Here is a 17,341-nt window from a genome sequence, read left to right as displayed (position 1 = left end):
CATTTATTCATTTAAGAGATACATATTGAGCACCGACTATATGCTTAGCATAGTTTTAGACTGAATATACAACACTGACCAGAAATTCATGCCCTGTGTATTGTAGAGATCATAACCAAAACAAATAAACCAAAAACATCTATATGCAATAACATTCTTATTCCCATGTCCCTCATATCCTTATTCACTCTAGAAATAAGCTGGGATAAAAAAAAAATCTAAGACTCAATTATCCAAAAATAATATTTCATTCTTTTCATGTATAATTCTTTGAGGCAAAACACACAGGCTTAGTGGATATCTGGATTCATTCTTTTGTGATCTTCCCATTGATATACTTCTGCCATTTTCCTATTATTACTGAGCTTTATCTGTTATTTTTTAAAGAGCTTCACAATTAATTATAGTAATATTTGGTCATATATACTACAAAACATTTTTTTCCAGTTTGCCATAATAAAAGGCAAATTGAGCATTGGAATTTGCACATACCGTATTATTGCAAAACCAGATAATGTCCCCTTCATTACCAGTGTAGAAAAGTATTGACCCACCATCTTTCTTCCAGTGTTCATCAGCAATTAGGTACCGCTGTTTAAAAGTTTTATCAACAGCAAATCCAAAATGATCAACCTATGACAAAAACAAAACAGACCAATTTCAGAGGAAAATAATTAAATGAGATCAACAAAAAAGTAATTAAGTTTATTTTTCCATTAAAATCAACCTATGTTACAAAAATAATCACAAAACTTTTTAAACTTTATTTGATTTTAGCTGCAGTAGTAATATTGGCACTTTATTTTTAAATTACTTTCTTTATATTATAAGATAAAATAGTGCTAGGGGAACCTGGCTGGCTCAGTCTGTAGAACATGCAACTCTTGATCTCAGGGTCATGAGTTCAAGTTCCACATTGGGTGTGAAATCTGCTTAGAAACAAAAAAACAAAAACAGGGGCATCTGGGCATCTCAGTTGGTTAAGTGTCTGCCTTCAACTCAGGTCATGATCTCAGAGTCCTAGGATTCAGCCCCATGTTGGGCTCCTGCTCTGTGGGGAGTCTGCTTCTCCCTCTCCTTCTGCCCCTCCCCCCCCACTTATGCATGCTCTCTCTCTCAAATAAATAAATAAAATCATTACAGAACAACAATAAAAAACTTATCAGTACTCAAGATTTTCAGCATAAGAGAAAAAATAACAATTATAAAATCAAGGAGCTACTTAAAAACACAGTAATGTTAAAACTGAATTGGAGGGAACCCTGGGTGGCGCAGCGGTTTGGCGCCTGCCTTTGGCCCAGGGCGCGATCCTGGAGACCCGGGATCGAATCCCACGTCGGGCTCCCGGTGCATGGAGCCTGCTTCTCCCTCTGCCTGTGTCTCTGCCTCTCTCTCTCTCTCTCTGTCTCTCTGTTACTATCATAAATAAATAAAAAAAATAAAAATAAAAAAAAAACTGATTTGGAAACAGAGATATGAATCCATTAACTTTAAAAATACATATATCCCTGGGGGTCCTGGGTGGCTCAGTTGGTTGAGCATCTGCCTTAAGCTCAGGTCATGATCCCAGGGTCCTGGCCTTACACTGGGCTCCCTGGTCAGTGGGGAATCTGCTTATCCCTTTCCTTCTGCCCCTACCCCTCCCTGCTTGTGTGTGCTCTCTCTCTCTCAAATAAATAAATAAATTCTTTTTTTAAAATACAGATATCCCTCCCAATCTGAATTTTCATTATGCAAACTTTCAATATCAAAATTCAAGGACTAAAAAGACTACTGAAGGGGCGCCCAGGTGTCTCAGTTGGTTAAGCATCTGCCTCTGGCTCAGGTCATGATCTCAGGGTCCCAGGATACAGCATTGGGCTCTCTGCTCAGCAAGAAGTCCACTTCTCCCTCTGCCTCTGCTACCCCCTCACTCCTGTTCTCTCTCTCTCAAATAAAATCTTAAAACAACAACAACAACACTCTAAGAAACAAAACAGAGGATCATAGGGGAAGGGAGGGAAAAATAAAATAAGACAAAATCAGAGAGGGAGACAAACCATAAGAGATTCTTAAAAGGAAACAAGTTGGGGTTGCTGGAGGGGAAGGGCATTAAGGAGGGCACATGATGTTATGAGCACTTGGTGTTATATGCAACTGATGAGCCACTGAACTCTCTCTCTGAAACAATACACTATATGTTAATTAATTGAATTTATTTTTTTTAATTAATTGAATTTAAACAGAGTTAAATTTAAAAAAAAAACACTGAAAAGGTCTATGAACACTGTCACCTCATTAACAATTGACATTTCAAGGACCAGGATTTTGGTGTTTAACTCATCCCCCACAAGGAACTAGGGCTTGTTAGTGGCTCACTGGCATTTGAGGACAAAGAAACTACAATCAACCTATGTTACAAAAATAATCACAAAGCTAATTTTTATCACTAGATTCGGGTGATGACAGCATCTTGCTGTGCAAGAAAGCAAGGAAGTGCTCAAAAATTAACGGAGTTATGTCTAAAGGACATAGGAGTCAACTATAAAGGACTATCATTGGCTCGATTTAATAAACTGAACATAAAACAAATTGAACATAAAAAGAACAGTGACGGGGCACATGGGTAGCTCAGTGGTTGAGCGTCTACCTTTGGCTCGGGTCGTGGCCCCAGGGTCCTGGGATTGAGTCCCACATCAGGATCCCTGCAAGGAGCCTGCTTCTCCCTCTGCCTATGTATCTGTCACTCTCTCTGTGTCTCTCATGAATAAATAAATAAATAAGTAATCTTTAAAAGCAAACAAAACAAAAAGAATAATGACTGTAGTAGCTGACTGGAACACTCATTTCACAAAAATCTACTAGTTCAGAAGGATATCAAAAAAGCAAAAGCAAAATGTATTGTCATTTGCCACTATTTAAGGTGTCTATTAAACCAACTCCTAACTTGGGAATACAAAAGTAAATAATATGTAACCTGCCCTTCCAATAGAATTGTGTTTCAAGGTACCAAAGAGTCCCAGTTAATGAAAAAGAGCTCTGTTTAATTAAATGTCAGCTAAAGCAGAAGGAATGACAGAACTAGACAAATGATGGTTTTGCAAGCCCTTATGAAATTAGTGATTTGGGCAAGAATTACCACATGATGTTAAAAGCATTAGGAGAATGAATGACAGGAAAATGAGGACCAAAAGTAATACCATGGAGAGTACTCTCTTGTTAAAAGGGCAAAATGTAATTTTACAATGGAAGGATCAGGCTGTCATCACCTGAATCTAGTGATAAAAATTAGCATCACTGACAGTGGGGCAGGCATGGATTATGCACCTCCTCATGTAGTTTAACACAAAGTAAATTTCACCTATGATAAAATCATGTCAAAATTGTTCAACCTGTATCTTTTTCCAGCCTTCAGATCTAATTTCTTTTACATCTAATTTCCTGTTTCCAGGAAATACACAGGGTAGAAGAACAAGCTAAAGACACTTTGCATAGGCAGACAAATCCAAATGTGTGATAAGACAATGGTAAGGCAATGTCATGATAAATACATAAACTTTAAGGAACAAAATAACCAGATGGAATGCATGAGTCCAGGCTGTATCCTGGTTTGCACAAATGATACAACTGATAATTTAGAGACAATTAGGTTAATTTGAATATGGACTAAGTATTAGATGATACTAATGACTTGTTAATTCTGTTAGGAGTGATCATATAGTGGCTGCATAAGGAAATGTTTTTCTATTTTATAGCTGTATATTGAAGGATTTAGAAATACCCTACTGTCTGCAATTTACTTGAAAATATTTCAGCATAAAAAAATAAGTGAATTTATTTTTTTTGAAGTAAGATGAATTTAAAGGAAGAAAATTTAATCTATACTGAAAGAGACAAAATACAGGATATGGAGACTTTGCAAGACAATATAAAACACATCCAAATGATAAAAATGACACAATAATTTTAAGCTTAAAACAAAAGAACCTTAAATTTTTGAGATTTCTTTTTTACCCTTCCCTTAATAAATTCACCATTTTTTTTTTAAGATTTTATTTATTTATTCATGAGAGGCACAGAGATGGAGGCAGAGACAAAGGCAGAGGGAGAAGCAGGCTCCTTGCAGGGATCCTGATGCAGGACTCAATCCCAGGACCTCAGGATCATGCACCAAGCTGAAGGCAGTCAACCACTGAGCTACCCAGGTATCCCAATAAACTCACCATTTAAAATATAATTATCGGGCAGCCCCGGTGGCTCAGTGGTTTAGCGCCGCCTTGAGTCTAGGGTGTGATCCTGGAGACCCAGGATTGAGTCCTACATCGGGCTCCCTGCATGGAGCCTGCTTCTCCTTCTGCCTGTGTCTCTGCCTCTCTCTCTCTGTGCCTCTTATGAATAAATAAATAAAAGGCTTAATATTTAAAAAAATATAATATAATATAATATAATATAATATAATATAATATAATATATCAAATCCTACAACATGGTAAACATTCATGAGCAACTACCTGAATTTACAGTGTTATACCATAGTACAGAGCCCCACTGAACTTTTAGGATCATGAAGCTGAATCTCCCCAGTACTCTGGAGAGACAGAAGTAAAATGAAAATGCTCCATCTGGTCTAGGGCAGATCCAGTAACCCAATGCTGCTCCAGATATTAAACTGTCTGGTTCAGACCAAAACCAGGTTCTGTAAGACTTCTCTAGGCCATTCTAAAACAGATGGGATTCTTCACACGCACTTCCATCCACACACTTCACATTATTTCAGAGGTCCCATAATGCAAGTTTCTCAAAACTGCACTAATTGCATACTTCCTGATGTCCATGATCATCAATATAGTCCTAAAATATAAGCTATTCTAATCTAAAGACTACCTACCTCAGTATAAAAAATAGTTTGTATAGAACAGGTATATAATAATGATGTCCACGTGCTAAAAATCCTCCTCCAATTTATATGTTAATTCAACATATATAATCAATCACTCATTCAATAAGCATCTATTGAATTGTCAAGTTCTTATTCTGGGCCAAGAAGTAAGCTAAGCAATGGGATAAAGTGTTGGCTGACCCACAACACCTACATTTAATTTAAATGAATTCAACTATACCCATTCACCTAAAGATAAGAGAGCAAGAGAAATAGACAGTGGAGGGAAGATAGACAAGTGGTTCCACTTGCCTCCATTCAGTTGATACAGCAGTCCTCCATAAGAGGTCCCTAGAAAGCAGAATCAGATCACCTGGGAATCTGTTAAAAAATGCAAATGCTCTGGCCGAATCCGACCTACTGAGTCAGAAACTGTGGAGAGAACCCAGTAATCTGTGATTCCAATGTACAGCTAAAGTTTTAACAACAACTGAGTTAGCCTAATCCCCCAAATAGAAGATGAATCTGCTATTCTTTCTTTTAATCTAAGTTTCAGAGTGCCTCTAATACTGTAAGCATCTCGCCATGCTGAATAAGAGTCAGGTTTTAAAGATGTGCATTACCACCTAACATGGCCCCTAAATACAAGCCAGCCTCATCATTTGAAGCTCAACAGGAAAATCCATTGTCTGTTTCACCAAAGAAGGAAAGACTGGCTGTGCTGGACTTAAAGAAAGGAGGGACATGGCTCTCTAACAAGATACCTTACTGTGGGATTCTCAAAGATTATTCCGCTGTAGTGATTTTCACCTTATCTATTGACTTCAGAAACCAGGCTTCTTGTAAAATGAGATATTGTTATACCCTTAAAAAGCAGCCCACAAAAAAAAGGTATTTCAATAGTCCAATCTAAGCAAACATGGCTATGTGTTTGTATATAGCATGTTAAACATAAATACTAAAAAATTCTTGCCAGAGGAAAAGCTTTCATCTAGAATTTTAAGGGTCACCAGAACTTTAGAACCAGAGAAAGCCAAATTTGTATGTGTGACCACTGTCTGGCCACTCCTGCTCCTAGTAATTCATCCCTAATTGTTTAAATTGGGAGGAAAAGGGAAGAATTCTGGTATGGTAGAAAGAAGGCAGGTTTGCAAATTAACAGACCTGAACTTGAACCTCTATTGTGAGGCCTCAAGCAAGTCATTTAACTTCTCCCTGAGCCCAGTATCTTCCTATATAAAATAAGAATAACACATAAAGGATTGCTATGAGGATTAGAGAAAATGTACCTAAAGTACAGGTAGAGTTTCTAATATATAATAAGTACTCAGTAAATGTTAGTTCTCCTCTCCATCTCATTTGCAAACCAGTCCTAAGCATGGAGTACTTAGATGCGGTAAATAAGGTGGAAGGAGATGATAAAGCTTTCACAGAAGAAAAAAAAAAAACTTCTTCATATAATTGTAAGAAGTACCTTTGGAATGCTGAAATCTCTCTCTCTCTTTTGTGTGTGTGTGTGTGTTTCACCTAAATATTAAATAGTTAGAAACAGGCTGTGAAATCTCCTTTGCAAAATATTAATTTGCAGAATTTTCTTGGCTCCTTCCTACCATCAAGGATATAACTGCAGATAGTTTCTGACACCTGAGAGCCCAGCACACCAGGGGCAGTGTGCCCTCTGCCGTTGAGAACTGGCACCCACATACCATTTTCAGCTCTGTGTTCCTGAATAAAGAAATTTTATAAATCACAACATGAAAGGGGACAAGGGCTTTAGACATCATTTGATCAAAAAAAAAAAAAAGAAATCATTTGATCTGTGTTGTTCAAATGAAGAAACTGGGCTCAAAGAGGTCAAGTGACTTTGCCAAGGTCACAAGTTAGAAGTAGAGTCTGGAACTTTTATTTTTGCAATTGGCTTACTGAAGTAACTAAAACAAATTATAGCGCTGTAAAAGCAACAATACATGACCTCACAAATGAAACACACCTCTAATCACATACAGCAATTCTTTTGAAAATGTCCAAGAAATTTTAAGAGATACTTCTCCCCTTCACCGTGTAGAGGAGATTCGTAAGAATGTGTAGGCAAAAAGGAACAGAGAATATCCTTTAAATAGAATCTATTGTGGCAAAAATTATTACCTGGACTGTTCAAGAAAAAGTTCACATCCAGAAAAGCCTATGAGAACATTACACCTATTAGACACAGTTTTGGTGGCAATTTGGGGGTGCAGGAGAAAAGGGAAGGCAAGTAACACAGAGCACCAACTACATGCCTGGTACCATGGTGGTGCTTTGTACAGATTACATCATCTTCCCAAGTACTCTTTGGAGCACTTTCTATTATACTAGTTCTACAAAAAGGTTGCTGATACTCAGAGAGGTCAGATAACTTGTCCAAGATAACATAACCAAAAAATAAAAATCAAATACAATTTTTTCACATGCTTTTATCCCCCACCCATTCCTACCTCTGATAAAACCCAGTCTGATTTTTCACTATAACACACTTGTACAGAGAGCTGACTACCAGCTGCAACCTTAAGCAGGAAACGTTAACAGTATCTTTCTCCAAATTTATAAAACAAAGGACATATGCCCCAGCCGTTTACTAACAGTTAAACTGAAGAATATGTACAATATTGGACTTCCCACTGGCCTGACTCAAAATTCTACATACTATTTTTTAACTCATTTAATTAGGCACTAATAAAAAAAAATCACACCATAACTCAGTAGCTTTTCAGTTTAGAAAACTCAGTATTACACTTAGTTTGATTTATCCACCCAGATATGATCATAGCTAACAAATTTTATGTTTTCTTCATTGCTAACCTTAGCAGGTGTAGTTTCCATTTTAACAAGGAAAGTAGAAGATTCCTCAAATATATCCTTCAAACAAAATAATCATTCTATGTAGTGAGACACTGTTCTTTAAACACCATCCTGTCCATATTAAACCAGAAGAGAGAACTGTATTCCCTCCTTCTATACTTTTTCGGTAAACTCCCCCTAAACTTAAAAAGTAGACTATTAGAAATAAATATTTATTTAAAGAGAAAATGATATGAGGGAAAGACAAGAAAAGGAGTGATAGTGATATGGGGAAGTCCACTGTAGAAAAAAGTTAGACTATCTAGTCTCTTGTATTTATAAAAGGATCATTAGAAAGGCAAGAACACAATAGCTACCACAGTGTACCTGTATAAGATACTTCATAAATAATTGTTACATGAATGTAGTTCAATTCTTTAATCAAGGATTCCTCTCATTTTTATGTAGGAAATTCGCTTGTTAATGTTAGAATTTGCATACATATTCTTTTTTAATAGTCAGTGCTTGGGAAAATATACAAGGGAAGCTAATATAAATTTAATATTGGTAATAAAGGAATACACAACAGTATCTAATTACATTTGAAAAAACAGTATATGCTGGGCAAGAAAATGGACTCATGCACCCTCTCCAATAACTGTGCAGTGCTCAGTAACTCTGACCAAAGACCATGAGCCTTAGAGAGGAAAACACACTCTAAATTACCAAAATTCTACAAAAACAAAATATTCTCTCCTCTACTGCTAAAACAAAGGTAGACATATCCTGCCCTTGAAACATCTAAAACATTACAGTAAATCAAGAAATAACATGTTTTGTCAAGCAACAGTTAAATGTTGCATCAAAGATTCTGGTATCAAAAAAAAAAAAAAGATTCTGGTATCCTCTGTTGGCTTTCACAAAGCAGCACATGATCAACTCCCAAGGGCTTTAAGAAGCTTTGTACCACTAGAATTACCTGGCCACGACTTAAGTTTTCAAATTAGAAAGTGCTGCTGTGATTAATTACTAAATACATTAATTTTAGGAAATGTTACACCATCAGAGGGCGCTGTTGTATAAGAAGTAAAGGGGGAGAGCCCATTAAGTTTTAAATATTAGATTCATAAATTTCACATTAGATCTGAAGTCCAAACTCTTTAAGTGAAAAAAAAAAACTGAGATACAGAGATGGCAATTATTTTAAATATCTTTTTAAAAATATATATATATTCACACAATTAAATATAGCATTCATCATCCTTTTGTTTTAAAGTAAGGGTTCAAAAATTCATGCTTTTAAAAATCAGAAAAATGGTTACTCTTGTAGGAGAAGAATAACTCTAAATTCTAGAATTAGGATGGTGCATTTTTCTGTATGTATAAGGTAATCAACAAAATAGACTTGCAAACCTTTAAGATTTCCTTTAATGTATATGAATTATTTTATAATATATATATATATATATGTTTACATCTCTATGTCTCTATCATCATATGTAAATTACACATGTAAAAACATGTGGGACGCCTGGGTAGATCCATGGTTGGGTGTCTGCCTTCAGCCGAGGGCATGATCCTGGAGTCCCGGAATCAAGTTCCGCATCATGCTCCCTGCATGGAGCCTGCTTCTCCCTCTGCCTGTGTCTCTGCCTCTCTCATGAATAAATAAATAAAATCTTAAAAAAATATATGTATTGAGTACTTATTAAATGGCAGGCATTAAGAGAACTAAGTAAAATACAATTCCATCTCTCAAGTTTTGAATTTAAGGAAAGTGGTGACCATGCTAATAAACAATCACAGCCAGTGTGGTTAAGTTCTACAAAGTGCTGTGGGAGTTCAGAAGAGGAAGTAACGATCCTGCCTGAGGCAATCCTGCAAGGCTTCACCAAGGAGGTAATATCTGAGCTGAACCCTAAAGAGTAACAAGTTTTTGTGTTTTTCAGGTACAGAAGAAACAGAAGAGCATTTCAAGCAAAGAGAGCAAGATAAGCTGTGCAGGACAAGTATATTCAGGAACTGTTGTTGTTTTATGGCAGGAAGTGTACAGTTTATGAGAGGAAGAAATGAGAAACAAGATTACACTCAAGCCGTCTCCAGATGTAGATATGAAAATATTCCTAACTAGAGAAACCTAACAAATCTGAGCTTGCTGCTCTAAACCAACATTGAATGAAACTGGTTCACTAGAAATAGAGCCTTAATGAAGCAAGGACGTTTATCTGGTTTTTCCACTAAATCCCAAGTGACTAGTAGATCTGGCAAATAATAGATTAGTGAGTGTACAGAGAATGAATGATTGTATGCATACATCCTACCTCTGCTATTGATATAAAAATAGACCCAACATTGTTTCAGAGACCAGCATGATTCAAAGCAATAAGAATGGAGATTAAAGTGCCAAGAGCAAGTTTGTGCAGGTTCACTTATTGCATGGGTCTGTTACTGACTTTAGAAGAGTTACAGAATACTGTAGTTGTCTGTGCCTTTTGCCCAGTGACAAATCACATGCCTAAGGGAGAACCTAAGTATATAATCTAAAACCAACTCCTAACAGTTTAGCCTTATATAGGCTGCTGAGGACACAGGAACTGCATGCCCTTTGCTTGGAGTAGAAACAAGAAGATAAATAACTATGAAATTAATATAGACCAAAGCCCAGCATCTGGGAGGGGCAGGGGAAAAACTAATCAGCATTTCTCTGAAGTATATAACCTAAAATATATCTGACCTTGTGACAGTTTTTAGGTCTGGAAAGGATATAAGGTGTGGCTCTCAGCCAGTGCATGGTTATCTAACCTGAATGACAGCTCACTGTAAAATGTATATCTTAAGTGCTCATTTGGCAGCATATTGGTGTTTGGTAAACCTGAATATGCTACAAAATGTTGGTTTTATCAATGCGTAAGATATATTTTCTCACCAACAGAGTTTTATAAAGAAGGGAGAAACGTGTAAGAGATATGATGGCCAAGAGCAAAAAGTGATTAGAGGGAATAGCTGAAACTATAGGTAAGAAACATTTTGTGATGCAGGAGGATTCTGAGGAGGCAGGACAGAATGGAGGTCAACAGCACAGATGGAGGGATTTGACTTGGACAGGAGGAGGAACCTTGCCTCCACTGGGTAACAGATGGGTGCCGGAGGAGTTACCTTCCTAGGTGGAAAGGGAAAAAACAGAAGGGGTTCTAGCTAAAATGCCCTTTACAAAATACCTTAGTTTTTTAATCCTTCAGGTAGAGGTCAGGGCTACCTATTAAAAGAGCATATTTTGTAATGATTTGAAAACAGGTTAAAGTGTGACATGGAAGAAAGAAATGATGCTCAGGCCTACAGAGGGTCCCTGAGGTGGTGGCTGAATTTGCAGGTACAACAACCTGCCCGGTTATAGGTTTGCTTCAGCAGAGATCTACAACCCAGGGGTAGGAGTAGAGACATTTAACGGCTGGATAAAACTAGAATGTGAATTCCATAAAGAAGCTGTCAGAGGAGAGGGGTAAGGAGAACAGAGGTCATCCCTGATCTTCATGCAAGCACTAATACCTAGAACCATGAGGTCCTCTCCACCATAGAGAAACCCTACCAAAATCCACTTGCTGACTTCCCAGGGAATCTAAACTATTATATTTATTACATTTTCTGGAGTAAAAAAACCTCGACAGAACTCATATGTACAATACGTAAGTATTTCAATGGTATTCTTATAAATGTTATATAATGTAATATATATACTATATATATACACACTATATATATTATATAGTATAATATACTATTGATATATATTATTAATGTGATATATATTATGGTATAGTACCAAACAAAGCTTTACATGTTTGTATTCTCCTGCTTTGTTAAATATAATATGGTGTATTCTTAATATTTTCTTTATACTCTATTGTTCTGAATGCTCCTGTACATGCAAAATATTCTTCTGGTAGCATTGTTATAATCATATATCATGCCAGATCTTCTGAAAAATGGAAGCTGGTATAAAATGGTACAGTGTAAAAAAATAAAGATTCCACTCTTACCCCTAAAAAGGCAAAACCATGCTTTACACATACAGGATTACAACCCTGTGGTGTATGTAACACCACCCAATCTTCTGTACTTCCTCTCCTCTGAAGGGACAGTCCTTCTGCAGAGGGCTGTGAGGACTTCTCAGATCTTACCAACAGAGCAACTCTGTTTCTTAGCCATTTAATACTATTTCTGAAATGTTCATAACCCCATTCATATCCTAGTTCAATTATGTTCCACTCATGGATGGCATGCCCAGAATTGAGTGCAATGCATGAAACGTGATCTAATGAAATGCCTTGCTCACCACTAGTCAGAAATAATTTGTGGGTATGTTTATTGATAATAGCTCCACTAATGCTGCCTACTTTAAATTAAGAGTTTGGGAAAGGTGTGTTGGCGGACCCTGAGCTGAAATTAAGAGTTGGATGCTTAACTAACTGAGCCACCCAAATGCCGCTGCATCAGAACAAGTCTTAAAATGCTTAAGGCTTCCCATTTTCTTAGTGTTAAATTTAGACTCCCTACCCTAAGCCTCATGCCATAGTGTTCTCCCAACTTGTTCACCATGCTCCAGACACACTTATTTCCTTTCTGTTTGTACAACTTGCTAAGCCCTTTCTGGCCTCTGGGCCTTTGTATTTTCCATTCCTTCTTTCTGGAATTCTTCCCTTTGTTGGCTCCTTTAGGTTTTACTTCCAATGCCACTCAGTGGAGAATACTTCTGTTAGTTTCTTAGGGCTACTGTAACAAAGTACTACAAACAGGGATTGGGGGTGATTCAGATAGAGCCCTGCATTTCATGGTTGTGAGATCGAGCCCTGCTTTGGGCTCATGCTAGGCATGAAGCCTACTTAAGTTTTTCTCTTTCCCTCTCCCTCTGTCCCTCCCTCTTCCTCCTCATTCCCCCTCTTTTTTAAAAAAAGGTGGGGGGGACACCTGGGTGGCTCAGCAGTTTGAGCATCTGCTTTAGGCTTAGGGCGTGATCCTGGGGTCCTGGGTTTGAGTCCTGAATGGCACTCCCCACAGGGAGCCTGCTTCTCCCTCTGCCTGTGTCTCTGCCTCTCTCATGAATAAATAAATAAAATCTTAAAAAAAAAAAAACAGGATTTGTTCTAATCCATGTTTTAAAGAGGTCACACTGGCAGTTCTGTGGAGGCTGGCCTGGAGAGGGAGATTTTTTAAAAAGGGAGAAAGAATAAACAGAAAGTTACTAATAGGTCCAGGTGAGAGATCATGACAAGACTGACAAATAAGCTAAGTTTCAACCTAGGTCTCTTAAATTGCTACATATATAATACATATAACAAATATATATGTTATATATATATATATATATATATATATATAGTAAAGTAAAACAATATTTACTTTCCAAAATCATAACATACCCAGGTAATACCACAATTGAAAAGGGCCCAGTGTATAAGATCATATATCAGTGTATATGCACAATAGCAATCAACAAAAGGAAGTCTTTTGAACAACTGTAACCACCACTGCTGCTCTTTAATAACTGATTCTGCACTGGCCCTGACTAATGGGCACTCTAAATAGCAGGAGCCCCACTAAACTGGTTCAAGGGTTCCAAGGCCATCAGGCTCCTCTTAGCATTTACTAAAAGTTAATAAAATAGATCCTATTTCCACCTTTTTCCTCCAAAAACTACTTTAAAAAATTGTACAAAGTGTGACTCCAAAGTTCTCAAAGGTTATATAATCTCTGTTCCCCTCTAATGAGACAAAAGACATAAGGGACCACAACCTTTATCTTGTTACCTCTATTAAATTAATAAACTACAAGATAATACAACAGAATGCTAAAATGCATCTCCTCCTCCCCCATGGATGATCCTCTGTGAATCACATTGTGAGAATCACTGCAACAAAAATTTACAGCCTTCTTTTTTAGAGACTGCTTTAAAATAAATTATTTTTATTACATTGACTAATACAAGATTTTAAAAGCTTTTAGCATTTCAAACTAAACTTTATGAAATCCTCACATGAAAATCACCCACAAAAGGAAGCAACTGAAGAAAAGTAGCTGCCTAAGTTTTTTCCTCCAGGGGAACTCCAAGGTCAAAATTTTTAGTCCCAATTTTAATATAAAATGGCCTCTAGAGACCTTTAATCATCAACTTAAAATATACTCTGTAAACTACTCATTGTTTTCAGCATTCATCCGGTCTGAATGATAAGGACACTGTAAAAAAGATAAAGGAAGGGAAAAGGATATCCTCAGCTGAAACCAAAAAACTCAGAACAATGACAAGTTCAAACACCACCAAGTTGCTTCTTTGATTACTTTCAGGTGCTTTTGCTATGGTGTTACCATCTTGTATGGCAACTGCCCAGAGTAAATAGGATGTACAGAGAAGTGATATATTTTATGAAGTACATATTTTATGATTCCATTTCTGTCAAGAACAGAAAGGTGCCAAACTCACTTATTTATTTGAAGCCCGGGCTCTGTGGAATAAAGCAGAGGTGGATCTCCAGAGATGCTGATAATTACTATTTTCTAATCTGGGCTCTGGATACATTGATGCAATGAGTGGTTACAGTCATTCATTTAACAAGAATTTCTTGAGAGCCTACTGTGGATAAATGCTAGAGAGACAACAGTGGTCAACTTAGATATGGTCACTGACCTCATAGTGTTTATAGTCTAATGAATGAAAGAGACTACAAACAAGCAAAGACACAAACACTTGGAAACCACAACTGTGGGGGGGTGGGAGTGAATGGGTGACGGGCACTGGGGGTTATTCTGTATGTTAGTAAATTGAACACCAATAAAAAATTAAAAAAAAAAAAAAAAAGAAAGAAACCACAACTGTGCATGCTTGATTCCAATAGAGAAAATACAGAGGTAGACCTAATTTTAATACAATGGTCAGAGAAGGGATCTCAGAGCAGACAATAGTTAATTAAGCCTTTCATCTCCACAGCCTTCAGGGGCGCCTAGGTGGCTGAATTGGTTAAGCTTCTTCTGACTCTTGATTTTGGCTCATATAAGGATCTCAGGGTCATGAGATTGTGCCCTGTGTAGGGCTTTGTGCTCAGGTGAGTCTGCTTGAGATGCTCTCTCCTTCTGTCCCTCCCCGTGCTCAAGCTTTCTAAATAAATAAATAAAATCTTTTAAAAAAAGAAATTTCCATAGCTTCCTATTAGGCACGTCAATGTGTGAAAAGGTCCAGGGGATTCCATTCAATGCCATTTCCTATACAAAGCAGTCCTTGGCCTTTCTGCCTTCTTTTGCTTCCATGGTAATTTTAGTAATTTCTATTATAGTGATTGTCTAATGTACTCTTTCACCGTAGTTATTTATATATACATATCTTACAAATGCTATACTATTATTAACCCAAGACTAAAGTAACCCTATAGGGACGCCTGAGTGGCTCAGTGGTTGAGCATGTGCCTTCGGCTCAGGTCCTGATCCTGGGGTCCTGGGACGGAAACTCGCATCAGACTCCCCACCAGAAGCCTGCTTGAGACTCCCTACCAGAGAAGCCTGCTTCTCCCTCTGCCTATGTCTCTACCCCTCTCTCTGTGTCTTTCATGAATAAACAAATAAAATCTTGAAAAAAAAAGTAACCTTATACAAAATGTCAGAATCTATTGATCAAATCATGTGTATTAGCCCCTTGCCCCTATGAATAATGCAAGGGCTGCACCTAAAGCCTAAATGTACATTCACTCATCTGTTCTTCAAAGAAACACTATGAAGTGTAGAGGGTGACTTTCCACATCATACTGCCTCCCCTCCCTTGTTCACATCTGAACCCCCATACCACAAAGCTTAATGGGCATAGGACTGTTTTATCAATGATTGTTGAGCTGAATTGGGTAGAAAAAGTGAGAAGTGTAATGTGACAACAGGATACCAAGTGGCCTAGCTGTACTTGTTATACCAGTTAACTCTGTTCTCAGCCCTTGTCTCACCAGTGACACTATTATCTTTCTATCAGGTGTGTTAGCCATAGGAAATATGCATAGATCCAAACACTGTCAAGTTAAAATCCAACTCAACTTTGAAAGTGTAGAAGAATGTAACGTAAAACACAGAAGTGACTGATTAATACTGATTCTCGTATGGAGGTTCCTCAAAAAATTAACAATAGAATTACCTTATGATCCAGTAATTCCATTACTATTTACCCAAAAAATATGAAAGCACTAATTCACAAAGATGTATGCACTCCAATGTTTATAGCAGCATTATTTATAATGGCCAAATTATGGAAGCAACCCAAGTATCCATGGACAGATAAAGGGACAAAGAAGAGGTGGTACATATGCATATAGAACAGAATATTACTCAGCCATAAAAGACTGAAATCTTGCCATTTGCAACAACTTGGATGGATCTAGAAAATATAATGCTAATAAGTGAAGTAAGTCAGAGACAAATACCAAATATAATGCTAATAAGTGAAGTAAGTCAGAGGTAGGTGGGCTGCGGGGGGGGGGGGGTGAGGAGTGAGTGAAACAGGTGAAGGGGATTAAGAGTACACTTATTGTGATGAGCACTGAGTAATTTATAGAAGTGCTGAATCACCTGAAAACTAAAATTGTACACTTGAAACTAATATAACACTGTATGCTAATTATATTAGAACTGAAATAAAAGGGGCAGCCCTGGTGGCTCAGTGGTTTAGCGCCTCCTTCAGCCCAGGGCCTGATCCTGGAGACCGGGGATCGAGTCCCACGTCAGCCTCCCTGTGTGGAGCCTGCTTCTCCCTCTGCCTGTGTCTCTGCCTCTCTCTCTGCCTGTCTCTCATGAATAAATAAATAAAATCTTAAAAAAAAAAGAAAACTGAAAAAGAAACTTAAAGGAAATGAATGTATACTATTCCTATGCCCTCTTGAAAAAAATTAGTAATTATGATGTACAAAAAAAAAAAAAAAACTCTGAAAGGAATGATTTAACTATCAAAGGAAAATCTCTAAAACTATTAAGAAACACCAATTACCTTCTCTCCCAAACAGAACATCTTCCTACAATAGGAAGTAGTTTTCACCATGCAATTCTCCCTCCTCTGAAATCTTGTGCTATATATATATAAACACACACATATCTTGCAATACTTTACATTCACCCTATAGTAAAGATTTTTGCTTCCAGGTCTTACCTTTCCATTACATGAGAAACATTCATCTTTGTAGGACCCATATAGTCTACATTAGTAGTGTTTCATAAGAAGGAGATTATGGGGAATCCCTGGGTGGCGCAGCGGTTTAGCGCCTGCCTTTGACCCAGGGCGCGATCCTGGAGACCCAGGATCGAGTCCCACATCGGGCTCCCGGTGCATGGAGCCTGTTTCTCCCTCTGCCTGTGTCTCTGCCTCTCTCTCTCTCTCTCTCTCTATCATAAATAAATAAATAAATTTTTAAAAAATTTAAAGAAAAAAAGAAGGAGATTATAATCCATTCATGGTTATAAACTCAAGTTAGTGGGTTATAGTCAGCACTTCTTTCAAACAAAATTGCATGCTATTCAGCAACCTGGCTACAAAATTTTAAATTATGTCAATTAGGAAATTTTAAAACTCTAAATATCCTGAACCATTATGACCCTGTGTGGGTATTAATTCTAGGAATGTATGCTTTCTATTTGAGAGATAATTACCTG

The 17,341-nt window shown here is 37.3% G+C and overlaps 1 protein-coding gene across 3 annotated transcripts in view; it reads right to left on the bottom strand.

Annotated features, from left to right (window-relative positions):
- PRCP (prolylcarboxypeptidase) overlaps window positions 1-17,341 on the bottom strand; it is a 65,281-nt gene that overhangs the window by 31,107 nt on the left and 16,833 nt on the right. For all 3 annotated transcript variants that reach the window (XM_038568483.1, XM_038568484.1, XM_038568482.1), the window contains one exon: window positions 493-633. In XM_038568483.1, the coding sequence (XP_038424411.1) occupies window positions 493-633 (141 nt within the window). The remainder of the gene's footprint in view (window positions 1-492; window positions 634-17,341) is intronic.

Source organism: Canis lupus, chromosome 21 (assembly GCF_011100685.1).
Source record: "Canis lupus familiaris isolate Mischka breed German Shepherd chromosome 21, alternate assembly UU_Cfam_GSD_1.0, whole genome shotgun sequence".
In the NCBI taxonomy this organism is placed as follows: domain Eukaryota; kingdom Metazoa; phylum Chordata; class Mammalia; order Carnivora; family Canidae; genus Canis; species Canis lupus.
This window is presented reverse-complemented; position numbering and strand designations above follow the sequence as displayed.